The following is an 18439-nucleotide window of genomic DNA, read 5'->3' as shown; positions in this document are numbered from 1 at the left end:
AGGTTATGCTGTTTTACAGTGATGGCTTACATAGACAAGCAACTATACTGTTTTACAGTGATGGCTTACATAGACAAGCAACTAGTTGTGCAGCACATTTCAGGCAAAATAAGAAGAACTTAAGGCGAAGTTTAAAATACAGTAATACTAATCTAAAGCTAACTTAAATTACATAACATTGACAGCTTAGTTTCCTGGGGACGGGCCTTCTACAATCATTGCTCAAAGTAGCAAAACCTTTTTAACAGAAATATTAAGATGAGAGGCATGTGTGCATATTTGTGTTTTTTGCCTGCAATCAGAATGAGTAACTTCTTTAACAGCAGATTTTTATAAATCAGTTTTTATATGATTTGCTGTTATAGTACCCATGCACATATACCATAGGTGAGGTGAAGATAGATTAAGGAGTAGTACAAAAAAATGATGTTTGAGGTATATAAAATAATATTTTTTTATAAGTATGCCCATTTTTGGAGATTTTCTTGGAAAAGTGGTGGGTGTGAGTATTGAATTTTAGTTTGCTGTTGAGGTGTATACCTAGGAATTTCTCTTCTCGTCATTTGATGCTTGTATTGTTAATCATTATGTGCAACTGAATGTTTTTAGTTTTGTTCCCAAACCTATTTAGATATACTTTGAGGATTCTGTTAGAGTGCACATGATGTACTTCAGATTTGTACATTTAGTGCTTTATGGATTTGAATAAGGGTGGTGTTCTAAATCAGTCTTCTTCAAGGGGGGCTCCTTGGCATGGTGAAGAAGCTCTTGGTCTGAGGAATTAGACCTGTCGGTCTCCTTCCTCAGACCGAACCTAATTACCCCCCAATCCACCCTTCCCTCTCCCATCCTCCCCTTTTTCCTTTCCTCCTCCTCCTCCTCCCCACCCCTCCCTTTTGCCCTTCCTTTTTGGCCTTTGGGATTTTTTCCCACAGGCACGCTAGTTCCTAGGTAGGGGCAAGGGTACCGGGGTCCATCCCATTCCATTGAGGTTCTTGGTGGTGGCGTAGTTTGCCGTGGAATCTGGATTGCCTGGGGATGTCCCAATCCCTCTCCGGTATCCCGGAGGGTAGCTTTGGGTGTCTTTCGGGTGACGGGTGTATCTCTGGAAGCCACCTTTCGGATTCCGGGGGTGGTGGCTGAAGGAGGTATGCTTTGTGGCGGATATCCGGCTGCCCTCTCTTTTGTCCACCGAGGTAACTCGGCAGATGTGAAGTTGCTATCCCGGATTGCTGGTTTACTGGCATGATGGGTAGGGTATGGCATGGGTTCCATGCTGCATCTGCGCTACTTGTGGTGCTGAGGTCCTCTTGGGCGCGGAGGGAGATTTCTAGCCCCCTCATTCCTCCTAGGAACTATCCCTCTCAGGTCCCCCCTTTTTTTATTCTTTTTTTTTATTTTTATTTTCTTCTCTCTCTTTTTTTTTCCTTACAAACAAAAAGAAAGAAGTAATCTAACCATGGAGTACTCGATTCATGACCCTGCTACCCCCGGGCCCCTTATTGTTACCGCACCCTGTTCTGACCTCGCCTCATCTTTTGGCCACTCTTCGGACATTCCTAAGGCCCCTGCACCTCTTGCTGGTGCTGTTTCCTCACCCGCTTCAGGTACCGGGGCTTCCACTGACTCCTTCGATTTGTCTGACCTCCGCTCTCCTTTGACTATGCTTCCGGCTTCTCCTTCTACAGTGCGGCAATTTTCGAATCGCCAGCCCATCCCACGTCGGACCGACTCTGGTCCCACTTCTAAACGTCAATGACAATCTTCTAATGATGTAACTTCGTTACCTTACCTTTCTACTCGGAAAAGACCGACACGTCATGCACTCCCTCTCCACACTTGGTTTCAGACCACACAACGGACTAAATTCTTTACATTTACTTCTTCTACTGCCTATCTTTCCACCATAGTATTGGCAAAGCGCTCCTACGCCACGTTGGTAGAGATATTTCCTTTCATGCTCTTAAGAGTGGTACGCGCATCGTCACAGTCCAGAATTCTACCCGAGCTCATGATCTTTCTCTTCTTTCACATATCGATACTATTCCTATCACTATCGAAAAACATCATTCCCTCAATTCTTGTAGTGGTACTGTTATTCTGCCCCATACCATAGTCCAACAGAATTTCCAGACATGTGGCACTGACATTCTCGAACAGCTGGAACTCCAAGATCTCCCAATTCTCAAGGTAGACACTTATGTTCTTCCTGCCCGCGGGCGAAGACGATACCCTAGCAATGTGGCTCGTTCAACTTTTGACAGCCGTGAACTTCCATCTTCTGTTTATGTAGCAGGACATGGGTTACAAGTTCAGAAGGTGATCCCTACACCGCAGCAGTGTAGGAATTGCTGGCAATTTGGCCACCTAGCAAAATATTGCAGATCTATAGCCGAATGCCCAGTCTGTGGTGCTGATGACCATTCTAATATGTCTTGCAGTCAAACTCCCTCTTGCCTTAATTGTCATGAGGCTCATCCTTCGTACTCTCGCCGTTGCCAAGTCTACTTAAATGAGCAGGAAATTCGTTGCCTCAAAGAGGCAGAAGGTCTCCCTTATGCTATGGCGGTTTCTCATCTCCGCCTCCAAGGGAGACTGCCCCGTGTTTCTTATTCTCGTGTTTCAAAACGTCCCCCCACTTCTGGGGTCACATCTTCTGCAGCCTCCTCTGCGGTTGCCAGTCCCATAGTCACTCCTGTATCTAATTCTTTTGCTGTCCTGGGCTCAGACGTCCCTACTTCAACTCCTCAGTCCTCACTTCTTCGTGTCCTCCCTCACAAACTCCGTTATCGACAAGACCTCGTACGACACCTCCTCCCAATCGTCCCTCTACTTCTCAGAGGCCCAAAAAATCTCCTTTAACCCCTTCTTCCCTTCATCCACCTCCACATTTTACCTTCCCGGTCTCAGTACCCGAGTCTTCCCCTTTCACTGGCTCTGTTACAAGTGTGGAGGCTCATCCTCCTCCTTGTACCGTGCCTTCCTCCCCTGTCCCCTCCCAAGTTTCTTCCTCTTCTGCCACCTCCCAGGTTTCTGCCTCTTCTGTCCCCTCCCACACTTCTCCAGTTCCCTCCACCCTTTCGCCCCCCCCTACCTTGGTACAGTCCATTACAGCTCCGATCTTTACTCAAACTCCTCCTCCTTCCATCTCCAAAATTGTCTCCCATACGACGTCTCTGAACTCCGAAACACTTGAAGCAATCTGTGAATATATTGCAGAGACCAAACCATCAATGGACACTGATCCACCCTCTGTTCCTTCTCTTTCCTCTTCTCCATCTGCGCAACTCCTTTCTTCACAACGCACCGTTCCTTCGCTACTTGAACGTTTTCCTTTGCCACCGCATGTGGACTTTTCTAACCCCTCTAATTTACTTGGGGAAAATTCCGGGAGTATATGTATATGTACACTTTATTGAATAGTGTAGGGTTAGAAGATCAGAGCTGGGTACATAATAGTTGTTGATAGAAAAATATGAAACTTTTTAATATGGTATTTTGTATGTGGTGGATATGAATGTTAAAATTCCCTTTACTGTATAGGCCTGAGATTTTTTTTTCTTCATAAAGCAAATTAATGGATATCCTTAATGTACAAAAACTAATGAATGGAAAGGTTCTGTTCATAGAAAGACATTCTTTAGGTAGTACTGATGCTGGAAAGGCTCATGAAATAGCAGAGGTTAAGATTTTATCAAAGGAACTGGCACTTCTTTGATATATTTTTTTTTTCTCCTGTTAATTCATAAATCTTTTGCTCATATTCATTTTAAAGACTAGACAGTGCACTTAACTCCTTTAAGAATGAAAAATTCTTCCTGATCATTTGGGTATCATAAATACTCTTGAATATTGGAAAATTTTAAAAATTTCCATTTAAAATATTTTCCTGTCAAATATTATTTGAAGCTATTGAAAAACAAATTATTTATTACAGCTCATTTTGTTATGGCTGAATTGATGCCCCTCTTTGAACAAATTCGTCAAAGTGATTGTGAAGGGTCACACAGTGCCACTCTTTGCACAATTCGTGTGGGACATTCTGTTGGTGCAGTATTCCACAGATCAGACTCCTCCACAAGCTCATCAATGGTAGGAGGCCATCAGGCAGATGCGTGTGAATTTGTAGGCTGTGTTAGTTTGGATAAATGTTCGTGTTGACGTAGGCTGTGCTAGTTGGATTCACAATGCTCGTGTTTTTATAGCCTGGTTTGGATTGTTAAATGTATGATTTCTTTTCTAGCTTGAACTTGGATATATTGCCACCATATTTGCAGATACTAGAACATTACAGTTTTACTTGCAAATACTGTATTATTATGGTCTTGATATAAAGTTATATACTCAAAGAAAATGAAATGCTGTATCATATTTGTGAATATGGGTATGTTTTATTTGAAAATACCACTTTCCAAAAGTAAAGTGTGCATTGTTACCCCTGCATCTTTTAACATAGTTTCCAGTATACTAACAAGAACAGGAATGCGGTGATCTAGTTTTGTTTCGATTAATAAGAGTAATCTTTGCCCATCCCCTGTAGTCAGTCTCCATTAGTAACTTGAGCTTGAAACTGTAACGTGGCCAAAATCAACCATTTCTTAAGTTTTCAGCATGGCTGTGTTTATACTGTACATGTAAACTAAATATGGGCCTTGTTGAAATCTTGAGTTCGGCATCAAAATTATGCCAACAAATTTTTTCCTTTTTATACAGTTGGCTGTTATTCAGTAGGAATGTTTGACATTTTATGCTTTTTCATTATTATGGTGTTTAAAACTTTGGATATTGAGAAATGGAGATTGTTCATGTGGTTTGTCTTATCACACAAGCTCCTATTCCGGGATCCGACTCTCTCTATTCCCAAATGATGGTGGCATATCAGCAAATGGTAAGTGCTTCTTTGTACTGATTGGAGATAAGTCGGACTTCCAATGAATTTTTACTAAATTATGTTTTATTTGGTTGTGCATTATTTTATCAATATATTGTAGAAAAATACACAAGAACCTTCCTCTAAAGTGTATTTCAGTTACTTAAACTACCATTTGCTATTGTAAATAGTGTAATTTTTACTATGAATATTCAATAAAACCATCTTGGATATCAGCATAGTTTACCATTAAGTGTTAAATCAGACTAAAGGGGTAAACTTCATGCAGTATTCAGACATGGTGATAAATGTTCTTAAGTGCCTGCTTCCAGGCTGTGACTTACCCTTTCACAAAAGTCTTTTCAATTTTTTTTTTATTCTTCATAAGCCACACACTTGTGGATATACTACTACTATCTTCATCATTTATAAAGTGATCACATGTATTACACATTCAGAGAAACTAAATAAAATAACAAATTACTAGGAAATACTATAAGCAAGATACATTTTTGACAACTACTTTGCAAATTCTAGTTCAAAAAAAAAGTTGCCTGAAGGAAAGGACAAATGAGAACCTACATTATAGAAATGAAATGCTTGACAGATTAATTAGATTGCTGTACATATAAAAGCTTGGTGGCAGGTTAGAATCCTTCCCTTGTAACCCCGGGGAGTCATCACAAGAGAGATGTCACCATCCATCCGGAGGGACCATAGAAAGACGTTCGCACAGGACAAAAGAAAGATGATGGACAACACCCTCCACCCACGGGGCCAACACTAGGTCACCACCTGGAAAAGACCCGGGCTGGGACATGACCGGCGAACCTGCTACTACTATTTCCCTTGTAAATCTTAAATCATTCATGTCGCAGATAACGACTAAAATGCCAAGGACAAGGGGAGCAGGTTACCTCCTTTCTCTTTAACCCTTTCAGGGTCAAGAGGCCCTCTCCTAAACTCGTTCTCAGGGTTGAAAATTTTTCGGAAAAAAAAAAAAAAAAAAAAAATCTTTTGAAATGATAGAGAATCTTTTCCCGATCATAATGACACCAAAAGTGTGAAATTTGATGGAAAAGTTACGGAATTATGCTCTCACGAAGTTAGCAGTCTCAACGATGTTTACGCATTGGCGATTTCGCCCACTTTGAGCCCTATTTTTTGGCCAATTCCTGTGTACTAGTTGACAAGAATCATATTTATTTCACTATAATTCCATTTTTTCTATCGAATGAGTACAAGAAACCACCCATTTACCAATTTCAACTATCCAATAAAGTGGTTAGAAATTGGCAATTTTGCCAATTTCTCACAAATTTCAGGAGATGCCAATTTGCAAATAGGGTCTAGAATAAACACGACAGACATTCCTGGTACTAAAATAACAAGTTCTCTGTTTGTTAGTTACATCCCCGGGCCCCTCTTACATTTCTTTTGCTTTCCACTTTGAATTTTTATTCTCACAAATAAAAGATTTACTGTTATGCAGACTACTGCATTAGTGTAGAAATGGTATAAATAATATCAGCGAACTTGTGAAAGAATATTAGATTCGCCAATTGACGTGTATTGGATGCTTGGCATGATTTGTTTACTTTTGAACTTTGGTAAAAATCGAACATTTCTGCTACTTTGAGCTCAATTTCAAGGTACTTTTCATTGTGAAACCAATCAAAATCATCTTAATTTCAGTAACATGTCTTCCGTTCTATAAAATGAGACCAGGAAAACTAGAATACAACCATAAATACCATACGAAAATACAGTGCAAAGTCGCTGTTTTAATCCAAAAACACAGTCAGTTGTTTTTTCTCATTACACACTGTGTGCTGCAGGATTTTTTTTTATACTGCGCGCACTGACCACATAAACCCATTCTTTCATATGTAGGCCTACCAGCTTTCTCTTGCTAGTAGGCATTCTAGTATGCCAATAACTGGGTTAAATAGGAACCAAAAAAGACAAAGCAGTTGATGGGAAATGTCAAAAGTTAATAAAGCAAAGTATGGTGTTCACATCTAAATAAATAAGTAGGAAGTTGCAAGACCTGCAGCAAAACCTAAAACACACAACTAGAATAGACTTGACATACTATTAATATACTGATACTTGTCTAACACAGCAACACCATGGAATCTTCGTACAGAGGATGTCTTCTACAACCCAGTCACTAACCTCTGGCCTAACTCTTGAGCATGACCTAATACCACTAGTTGGCCCCTGCCCACCTTTCTTCTGGCTCCAGTGTATGTGGCCCTTCTGCATCTGTTTCAGATTGATCAAGACTAAGGATCTAATTACCTCATCTTCCAATGTATCCAATAAGTAATCTCCATATTAAATTGAAAAGCCACTGGCTGGCAAGTCATCTTCATAATAAAGATACCAATTGCTGTGCATGTATTAGTCATCAAGACTAAAGTCACTGCTGTCAAAGGAAGACTAGATAAAATTTGTGAGTTAACTACCCTGAAGTCCTTGAAAAGATTTGTGAGAAAATGAACTTCGGAACTGATAGTAGGGAACAGGTCAGTTTTAAATTACAAAAAAAAAAAAAGAGGCTTAGTCTATTAAGAGCACTTCACGAATAGTGGTTATATTATAGTAGGATTGGGCTCAAGATATGGTAGAATATAGTAGAGGCACAATCTTTGCAGTTTAACCAATACTTCTAATCAGTTAATCAAAATAGACAGTATCATAGGCATAATCTTACTCTTGCATTTGCAAATAGGTATACTAATTCAAAAGCAAATTTATTCATTGGTATAAATCAATTTTGATGTGAAAGATAAGGCACAAAGAATATAAATAAAGTTACTGAACTGGAAGAAGAAATGTGATGTGGCATTAAAGGTCATGAATGCATTTACAAAAGAAAATAACATATTCAATGAAGTGGAATTTTAGCATCCCCTTCTCCATGCCCAAATAAGAACCCAGTGCATTGATTTTAGTACTGTAGTGGCTACTAATGGATATTCACAAGAAATAGGACTAGATGAGGTAACACCCTGAGTTTTGAAGGGATATGCAAAATAATTAGCCTATCTGCTCTGGATAATTTTTGGGACTTCGTTACAAAAGGGTAAACAGGCACACACACACAAATAACATTGTGCCAAGCAAAAGCGAAGTTATGAAGCCAAATGGTGGCCCTTTTTGTGAATGGTGTAAAAAGCTAAGGTGAATACATTTGAATGGAGGAGATTACTTTATCAGACAGTTGACTGTTGGATATCAACCCCAGTAGTGCAAGGCTATAAGAATTAGTACACTTAACAGGTTTAGTGCTCTAGGAATGTAATATGAAAATCAGTGAAGAGGAAAGAAGGTCGGATACAGTTTATGGGGACAGAGGCTACATGTCTTAAGCAGGTTCATCATGAGAGGCACAAATCACCTTATTAACCATATTGGTTAATATAAGAAGGGTTAAAATGGCTAAATTTTGCAACAGCGAGAATCAAGAACACAGAATCATTTTGTACAGGATGCTGTACTTGGAGACTCGCTAGTGAGAAAGCAAGAAATATCTCTTGCTCTCACTTGCTAACTTGCTGTTTTTCTTGCTCTTGCTCCTCTTGTGCTGTGTGTTGTCGGACTCCAAATTGCCTTGATATGGACCTTAACCCTTTCAGTGTCGAGACCCTTGATCTCCAACTTGCTCTCAGGGTTGAAGAATTTAAAAAAAAAAAAAAAAACTTTTGAAATGATAGAGAATCTTTTCCCAAAGGTAATGAAACCAAAAGTACAAAATTTGATGGAAAACTTGTGGATTTATGCTCTCTCAAAGTTAGCAGTCTTGGTGATGTCTTTGGCCAATTCCATTGTTCTAGTCAACCAAACTCATAGCAATTTCGCTAGTATTCCTTCTGTTGATCGAGTACAAAAAACAGCCCATTTACCTATTTCAACTACCCAATAGTGATCAGAGATTGGTAATTTGGCCAGTTACACACAAAATTCAACAATTGCCTGTTTGAAAATAGGGCATATACTAAACAATGTAGACATTCCTGGCACTAAATAAACATTTCATCTGTTCTTTAGTTACAATTCCAGGCCCTTCTTATACTTTAAACTGTCCGAACATAGATCTAAGTTGACGTGCGTAGTGCTCGAATGTAGATCTACATCCAATTTTACATGCTTTCAAATGGAAAAAATAAAGGTTGGAGCGCTATGCGCGTCAATGTAGATCTACGTTTGGACAATTTAAGGGTTATGTTACACTTGCTTACCATTTTGATTTTTTTTTTTTACACCAAAAAATTGAAGATTTACTGTTATGCAAACTACTGCCTTATTGTAATAATTGTATAAATAATGCCAGTGCATTCCTAAGTGCTTAATAGACTAGAGTGGCCAGTTGGACACATATTGGATTATTACAGTAAATCAAACATTTTTGCTACTTTGAGCTCAGTTTCAAGATACATTGTTCTGAAACCAATCAGAATCATCTCTGTTTATGTAAACTATCTTACATTCTATCAAATGAGACCAAGAATACAGCCATAAAAACCCATATGAAATTACACCATAAAGTCGCTGTTTTAAACCAAAACCATGGTCTTTCTTTCTTCCTTTCTTTTCTTTCTTTCTTTACACAGGGTTTGACAAGGTTAAGGATCCCTAGCTTTATTAACAAGCTATTTACAGGTTAAGGATTCCTAACTTTATTGACAAGCTAAGAGCTGTTACCTACATCAGCTCATTTGAAAGCATTTTTATTGTTATGAGACATACAAGTAGGGAACAGGATGAAGTTGGAGCCATCTGTGGGCCAGCATTTTCATTTGATCAGCTGAATTTATCTCGTTGACATCATTATGCTGTACGAATGTGTTCCATACTCGTCATCCTGGGTATATATGATCTCAGATGGAGTGATGTTCTGGAGAAGGGTACAGCCAGAGTGAAGTTGCTGCTTTCTGCCCGTCTTGTGGTATAAAAGCTTGTTTCACGTTGTCCTCGAAGTGGATCCAAGTGTGGTACTTTGACAATATTGGCCTTGTACATAACAGTAAGGCCACCCACATCTTTCTTTCTTTTTCTTTTGCTCCTCCTCATGCATTGCGTGCTGCAGGAATTTTTTATGTAATGCACACTTACCGCATAGACCCATTCTCTCATATCTAGGCCCAAATTTACCGCTCACAGCTTATATGAGCAAGCTGAGCTCATGGCATTGTACTACAGGACTGACCCTGAAAGGGTTAATGTCTCTCCTCTCTCTATGTATACCCATGTTATCTCTCTCTCTCTCATTTGCTCTTGCTATTTCTTGCTAACCAGCTATTGTGAAAGAAAAAAGAGTAAGGTTCTTATGTATTTTTATTAGTATTTTTGAAGCATAATGTAGTTTTCTGTGCTAGTCATGTAATTTAGCTATTTAGTTATAAAACTGATATTTGTATAGTTATACAAAATATTATTTATGTTATTTTGCATTCTTGTATTATATAGTGTAAATTGATATAAATTTATAATTTATAATTTTTTTTTATTACTAACAAACTTGTAATGTTTAAAGGTTCGGGAAAGAACAGCAAAAAGCTCAGCAATGGGCCGTACTTCCTTCAGTGCTGGTACCCCAGACTCCTCATTCAGTGAGGAAGGAGGGTCATCATTCCATCTACATGGTGGCAAACGCAAAGCCTCTGCACCAGTCACATCCCGTTCATCTTATAATACCTCAGGTTACTATTCTGAAAAGTTTTTTTTTACTCTTGATCATTATGATGACATGCTTGCAGTCGAGTTGTATTTTTTTTCAGTTGTCTAAGTTACCATTGCAATCTTTTAGCAGACAGTCAACCAGGAAGCCGGTCAGGGAGTCGTCCTCCATCAAGAGGTCCGGGGTCACGTCCAGGCTCACGGCCTCCAAGTCGAGCAGGCTCGGAAGTATCTCTAGACTCGTATGATGGGGGTCGGACACCTACGAAGCGCACGCCTTCATTTACAGGTCGCACACGTGGTGCACCGTCTAGTCAGACTTCTGGGGTTCAGCGGTCATCATCTCTTAGAAAGGTGAGAGTATGACCAAGAAAGGCATTAGTTTTGTGAGAACGCATATAAGGGATTTTTTTTTTTTTTATGTTGGATATATTGTACTAATATTGGTCAAAAATTAAATCCCAGCTAGGACTAGAAGAGATCCCATAAGGTAAAGTTATTTCATTACTGTGGTATATACTGACCAAATAGTAATATGCTGTAGTGGGGAGTATTAATACTGCTGCTGCTACTACTACTACTAATTATAATAAAAGTAATAAATCATGACATGTAAAATGGTAATAAAAAAAAACTCCTAATTAAGTTGTTCATGAAAGATTTAGAGATTATATCTTTGAGACCCCTTATACATAAGAGCAAACCTACAATACAGAGCATAAGAAATTCGATATACAGTACATAACCAGTATCCCTGAAGTGTGTATTTTGTTGTACATTATTTATGCTTACACTGTAGGTTCTCTCTTAATGCTTTATGAACATCTTGAGTAGTTTTCATTACCTAACAAATGTATATCTTTAGCATGAAATGTGTCATTAATTTCTAATTGGTTTCATAGATTGAATAGAACCTGTATTATGTTGTAGTTAAAATTGATATCAGCTTCATTAATTTTTTTATTGTGTGTATAGTGTAATACTGTCATAATGTTTTTTACCTGAATTAGTCAAGAAAAGGGCCTTTCAGATCCTAGAATTTAAATTTATACCATATAATTACACTGGCCAACAGTGGTTTAAGTTTAAAAACATGCCCAACAATGGTTTCAGTTCAAGTTTAAAAACATGCTTTTTCTTTTTTTTAGCTAATGTTGGGACACTGATTTCAAATCTGAACTTAGTTTTACATCAGCACATACTGTGCCTGTGAAATACAACCCCATGGTGAATAATTTCACTTAGATGTAGCCATCGTAGAGAAGAGATATCAAGGGTACTGTAATGATCATTTTGATGGCCAACTGCTGCTGGACACTGGTGCAGGAGAGAGATACTAAACACAAATTAAAAAGCCTGAAAACTATGATGTAAAAATATATGACTATAGAAATTTATTTGTTATATGTATGTATATGTAATGAATTCACACTAAGATTAGTTTTTGTCACTGCACGAGCCACGCTTAATATCAGTGCATAATACATGTTGATTGTTAACCCTTTGAGGGTTCAGACCCACCCAGTCTGAAAATTGCCCACAGGGTTAAGAATTAAAAAAAATATGAAATGGTAGAGATTCTTTTTCTGAAGGTAATAAAACAAAAAGTACAACATTTGATAAAAATTTGACAAAATTACGGTCTTGCAAATTTTTCTGTATCAGCATTGTTTATGTATCGGCAATTTGGCACACTTCGAGTTCTATTTTTGGCCAATTACATTTTTCCATTAGACCATATTCTTGGCTATTTTGCTAGTGTGTATTCCATTTTATCTATTGAGCCCAAGAAATTGCACAATCAACTATTTCAGCTACCCAATAAAGTAATTGGAAATTGATAATTTAGCTAATTTCATGCAGTTCAGAATATTCCAATTTCAAAATAGGGCCCAGAATAAACAATACAGGCATTCCTGGTACTAAAATAACATTTTCTCTGTTTATTAGTTATGTTTCCAAGCTTAACAGATGAATTCCATTTTGATTTTTTATTCAGATAAAGAATTTTTATTCATGCCAAAACATAGAAGATTTACTGTTGTACAGTACTGTAATATTTGTATAAATAATATCAGCACCTGTGTGAACACACATTAGATCCACCAGCCGACGTGTATTGGACTCGTGATATGATTTGTTTACTCTTGAACATTGGCAAAAATTAAACACTTGTGCTAATTTTAACTCACTCTCAAGCTATTTTCAGTAGTAAAACCAGTCAAAATCGTCTCTATTTCTCTAATATATCTTCTGTTCCATCAAATGAGACCAAGCAAGCGCAAATACACCACAAAATTGCTGTTTTAATCCATAAACGAGGTTGCAGTTTTTTCTAGTGCACTGCATGCTGCAGGATTTGTTTTATATGGTGCACACTTACCACATAGGTGCATTCTCTCATATCTAGGCCCAAATTTACTGCTCAAAGCTTATCTGAGTGAGCCGAGCTCATGACGTAGTACTACGGCTTGGACCCTGGCTTCAAAGCCGTAGAACTACGGGAAGGACCCTCAAAGAATTAAGTAACGTATGTCATGTGGTTCTTCAACCTTAAATATCCAAAGTGTTGATCATAAAATTTCAGAAAAATCTTGGATGCTAAACTAAACAAGCTCAGATTTGTGATCATTGCATCAGTTAGCTAAAACAATGTATTTGGTTACCGAACTGGATAAAAAGTTAAGTTTTGTTGGCTAGTGTGATTAAAAAAAATTGGATGTATTTTGGTGAGTGAATATTAAGTAGGCAGGCATGATTTTTCTATTAAATGGATGTTACCATTTCAGAGTTTTCAAATAAATTTAGAATTGACATTGCATATAAAGACTACTTACTGTATATTAAATCATTATAGAGGCTTTACAGATTTGCAAAAAAGCTATGAAGTATTAATTTGATAGCAAATTTTTAGCAATAATGTTTGAAAGTATTCTTCTTAAGAAGTAAATTAGCTATGCCTTGTCACATTAAAGGGTACATTATTCCACCATGTTCTTTCACTTACTATATCTTTTCATTTCTTTTTCTTTGCTCCCCTTCCTAGGCCTTTGTTGTACCTTCTTCTCATTACATTATTTGATCATAATTGCTAAGGCAGTCCTCATTCTTAATTGTATTTTTGTTAGTTGAAGAATGAGACACTTGTGCATTATTTGGAAAGCTTTATTGTGGAAATGTTTCACTAGTCATTGGCTTCAGTCCAATACAGAGAAGAATGGTGGAAGGCAAGTAGTAGTTTGAGGTAATCAGTCCCTCAGCTTGGCATCGACTCCAGGCTGTATTGGACTGAAGAGGCCACTGGTTGGCAAAACGTTTCCACAGTGAAGATTCCCAAATATTACATGAGTGTTTCATTCTTGAAATTGTCAGTTTTCTGAATCATTTAAATCACATTTTTGTTAGTGCAAGTTGTAGGCAAGTTCTTTGTACATAAACCAGGTTGTGCAGTTGTGTACAGTATGTGTAACCAGGCTGTGCAGTTCTTTGTACAGTATGTGTAAACCAGGCTGTATAGTTCTTTGGTAAATATTTCTAGTGTTCTTTCAAGTTTTAGTGCTTGAAAGGAAAAGTTCATAGTATGTACAGCATTTTGGACAACTTAGACAAGGCAAAGGCTAAAACTACTTGATACTTAGAGACCACATTTATGCAATCTTTAAGCTTGCAAGTCTAGCACAGTAAATTAATAATCATATAAATTTTGTTTGCAAAATTTATTATAACTAAAAATCCTTATCCTGATAAAAAAAAAAAAAAAATATGCTTAGCATCATTCTGGCAGTCATGGGAATGAGGATGCAATGTCTGGATACAAGTGGTGCTACATATATAATAAAAAGGCATGTATTACCAGCAGCTTTTCTAGTAAAAACAGAAGCTGCTGGTATACTTTAGTAATGGCTTAAGATAACCAGCAAATGCATACTAGCAAATACTGTAATCATGTTAGCTTGCTTCATAGTGTAAACACATCAAATGGTAATTATTGCAGAAGCATAAATACCTATTTAAAACAATGAACATTTTATGCATATTATACATTGTACATGCTATATTAGATTGTATAAAAATTCTTAACCAGGCTTAAAACTGCAGATCTCGACACACCAACCACCATGGTGGTATAAGTACAGTTCTCACTCATGCAGTTTGAGGATTAAGGAAAAAATTTGTATGAAAGCTGGATGCAGATAGTCCTGCATAAACATGAAGGGCTTGTTTATCATACAGAAGTTAACTTTAGTTTTCACCTTATATTCTTACTAATACAGGTTCTATGATTATTTTTTCTTAATTACTTCATATTAATAGGTTTTATTAATGAGTTTTATCTACAGAAAACTGTCAACGTATTGATAGAATATGTTAACATTTACATGTCTTTTGTCAGTATTAATTTTTTTCTATAAAATACTTAAAATCTATATATATATAAAACTAAGACTTACATTCTTGAAGTGTATCCGAAAGCATTTCAGTAAGACACTCATTCAGCAACATTGGATAATGTTTCAGCTAAACATTTCAGTATTCTTATCCTATAATATCTGAGCTAGACTATTTACACGTTAACACAGTCTTGGGTACCTCAATTTTGGGATTATGGCTGAAACTTATTACTGGGCCCCTCCCTTCCTTCAGGCCTCAGCCCCTGTCAAGTCCTCCACAGGCACTGTCAACGGTACTGGGACACGTGCCATCTCTGTTTCTTCAAGGTAAGACTTGTGAACATAGAATTTTTTTTGCTTCTTATTGACATACAACGCTTTGATCAAACCTTCAGAATGCATTTTTTTGCAATTGCTTACATATAAATTTTATGTGACAATATATTTGCTTGCTATAATTTTTCAGTCATGACAAAACTTAAAACGTAGAAGCTGAAAAATGAAACTGAATAAAGAAAGGGAAATTTCTTGGACTTCCAGGAGAATATAAGCTATAAAATTTACAGTCAAGTTTGATAGTCTTGTAAGGATGTAGTTTTTACTACATGGATAGGGTAAAGAAAACTAAAGTGGAAACTGTACTCTCAAATATTAAAAGTGGAATAAGTTGGGTCACAATACAGGTGAGAGTCCATGCACTGTGAAGAGGGGAAAGACTAAATTAAAAATGTCTACCAAAAAAGTCTTTTACAAGTAAAAAAAAAATAAATTTTGGAATATTGAAGTGCTTGTACGTGTAGTGTGTGTATTCTGTCTGCTCTGGAGATGGAAAGTAATATTGTGTGTATATATACATTGGACATGCATAATTCATGTTGGTTACATTCCTGAAAACTGTGATTTATGTGACTTATGGATTGAAAACGCATGGGGAAAATTGGGTTGAATTCCTCAGATCTCCAAAAAAAATCCGAACAATTTTTTTTTTGCTATCATACTTTTTCAAAAATAAAGAAACAAATAAAAATATTATGTAAGGGCAATGTGTGGTGTAAATATTATGCAGAAAATTCTGAGTGTGGAAATTAGGAGGTGTGGAGTTAAAAGTACAAGTCAGAGGACTGAAGAGGGGTTGTTCAGGTGGTCTGGTCATATAGAGAGAATGGATCAAAGTAGAATGACATGGAGAACGTATAAATCTGTAGGGAAAGGAAGGCGGGGTAGGGGTCATCCTCGAAAAGGTTGGAAGGAGGTTTTGTGGGCGAGGGGCTTGGATTTCCAACAGGCGTGCGTGAACGTGTTAGATAGGAGTGAATGGAGACGAATGGTATTTGGGACCTGACGATCTGTTGGAGTGTGAGCAGGGTAATATTTAGTGAAGGGATTCAGGGAAACCGGTTATTTTCATATAGCCGGACTTGAGTCCTGGAAATGGGAAGTACAATGCCTGCACTCTAAAGGAGAGTTCGGGATATTGGCAGTTTGGAGGGATATGTTGTGTATCTTTATACGTATATGCTTCTAAACCGTTGTATTCTGGGCATCTCTGCAAAAACAGTGATTATGTGCGAGTGAGGTGAAAGTGTTGAATGATGATGAAAGTATTTTCTTTTTGGGGATTTTCTTTCTTTTTGGGTCACCTTGCCTCGGTGGGAGATGGCCGACTTGTTGGGAAAATATAAATATATATATATATATATATATATATATATATATATATATATATATATATATATATATATATATATATACAGTGGACCCCCGGTTAACGAACTTTTTTCATTCCAGTAGTATGTTCAGGTGCCAGTACTGACCGAATTTTTTCCCATAAGGAATATTGTGAAGTAGATTAGTCCATTTCAGACCCCCAAACATACACGTACAAACTCACTTACATAAATACACTTACATAATTGGTCGCATTTGGAGGTGATCGTTAAGCGGGGGTCCACTGTATATACTTTTAGAGAGGGTGTGGTAGGTAAGTTTGGGGTGCCAGGTGTAAATGATAATGGGAGCCCTTTGATTGAACTTTGTATAGAAAGGGGTTTAGTTATAGGTAATACATATTTTAAGAAAAAGAGGATAAATAAGTATACACGATATGATGTAGGGCGAAATGACAGTAGTTTGTTGGATTATGTATTGGTAGATAAAAGACTGTTGAGTAGACTTCAGGATGTACATGTTTATAGAGGGGCCACAGATATATCAGATCACTTTCTAGTTGTAGCTACACTGAGAGTAAAAGGTAGATGGGATACAAGGAGAATAGAAGCATCAGGGAAGAGAGAGGTGAAGGTTTATAAACTAAACGAGGAGGCAGTTAGGGTAAGATATAAACAGCTATTGGAGGATAGATGGGCTAATGAGAGCATACGCAATGGGGTCGAAGAGGTATGGGGTAGGTTTAAAAATGTAGTGTTAGAGTGTTCAGCAGAAGTTTGTGGTTACAGGAAAGTGGGTGCAGGAGGGAAGAGGAGCGATTGGTGGAATGATGATGTAAAGAGAGTAGTAAGGGAGAAAAAGTTAGCATATGAGAAGTTTTTACAAAGTAGAAGTGATGCAAGGAGGGAAGAGTATATGGAGAAAAAGAGAGAGGTTAAGAGAGTGGTGAAGCAATGTAAAAAGAGAGCAAATGAGAGAGTGGGTGAGATGTTATCAACAAATTTTGTTGAAAATAAGAAAAAGTTTTGGAGTGAGATTAACAAGTTAAGAAAGCCTAGAGAACAAATGGATTTGTCAGTTAAAAATAGGAGAGGAAAGTTATTAAATGGAGAGTTAGAGGTATTGGGAAGATGGAGGGAATATTTTGAGGAATTGTTAAATGTTGATGAAGATAGGGAAGCTATGATTTCGTGTATAGGGCAAGGAGGAATAACATCTTGTAGGAGTGAGGAAGAGCCAGTTGTGAGTGTGGGGGAAGTTCGTGAGGCAGTAGGTAAAATGAAAGGGGGTAAGGCAGCTGGGATTGATGGGATAAAGATAGAAATGTTAAAAGCAGGTGGGGATATAGTTTTGGAGTGGTTGGTGCAATTATTTAATAAATGTATGGAAGAGGGTAAGGTACCTAGGGATTGGCAGAGAGCATGCATAGTTCCTTTGTATAAAGGCAAAGGGGATAAAAGAGAGTGCAAAAATTATAGGGGGATAAGTCTGTTGAGTGTACCTGGTAAAGTGTATGGTAGAGTTATAATTGAAAGAATTAAGAGTAAGACGGAGAATAGGTTAGCAGATGAACAAGGAGGCTTTAGGAAAGGTAGGGGGTGTGTGGACCAGGTGTTTACAGTGAAACATATAAGTGAACAGTATTTAGATAAGGCTAAAGTTTAGAGGTCTTTGTGGCATTTATGGATTTGGAAAAGGCGTATGACAGGGTGGATAGGGGGGCAGTGTGGCAGATGTTGCAAGTGTATGGTGTAGGAGGTAGGTTACTGAAAGCAGTGAAGAGTTTTTACGAGGATAGTGAAGCTCAAGTTAGAGTATGTAGGAA

General features: G+C 37.6%; 1 protein-coding gene across 50 annotated transcripts in view; it reads left to right on the top strand.

Moving 5' to 3' along the window:
• The window catches only part of shot (dystonin-like protein short stop), a 956738-nt gene that overhangs the window by 915259 nt on the left and 23040 nt on the right, over nucleotides 1-18439 (top strand). For 47 of the 50 annotated variants that reach the window (XM_070087199.1, XM_070087187.1, XM_070087195.1 and 44 more), the window contains 4 exons: nucleotides 3938-4092; nucleotides 10413-10578; nucleotides 10686-10909; nucleotides 15200-15273. In XM_070087199.1, coding sequence (XP_069943300.1) covers nucleotides 3938-4092; nucleotides 10413-10578; nucleotides 10686-10909; nucleotides 15200-15273 — 619 coding nt within the window. Of the gene's footprint in view, nucleotides 1-3937; nucleotides 4093-4829; nucleotides 4889-10412; nucleotides 10579-10685; nucleotides 10910-15199; nucleotides 15274-18439 lie in introns of all 50 variants that reach the window. The other 3 variants (XM_070087167.1, XM_070087153.1, XR_011392260.1) reach the window with 3 other exon arrangements.

This window comes from Cherax quadricarinatus, chromosome 21 (genome assembly GCF_038502225.1).
Source record: "Cherax quadricarinatus isolate ZL_2023a chromosome 21, ASM3850222v1, whole genome shotgun sequence".
Classification (NCBI taxonomy): Eukaryota; Metazoa; Arthropoda; class Malacostraca; order Decapoda; family Parastacidae; genus Cherax; species Cherax quadricarinatus.
This window is presented reverse-complemented; position numbering and strand designations above follow the sequence as displayed.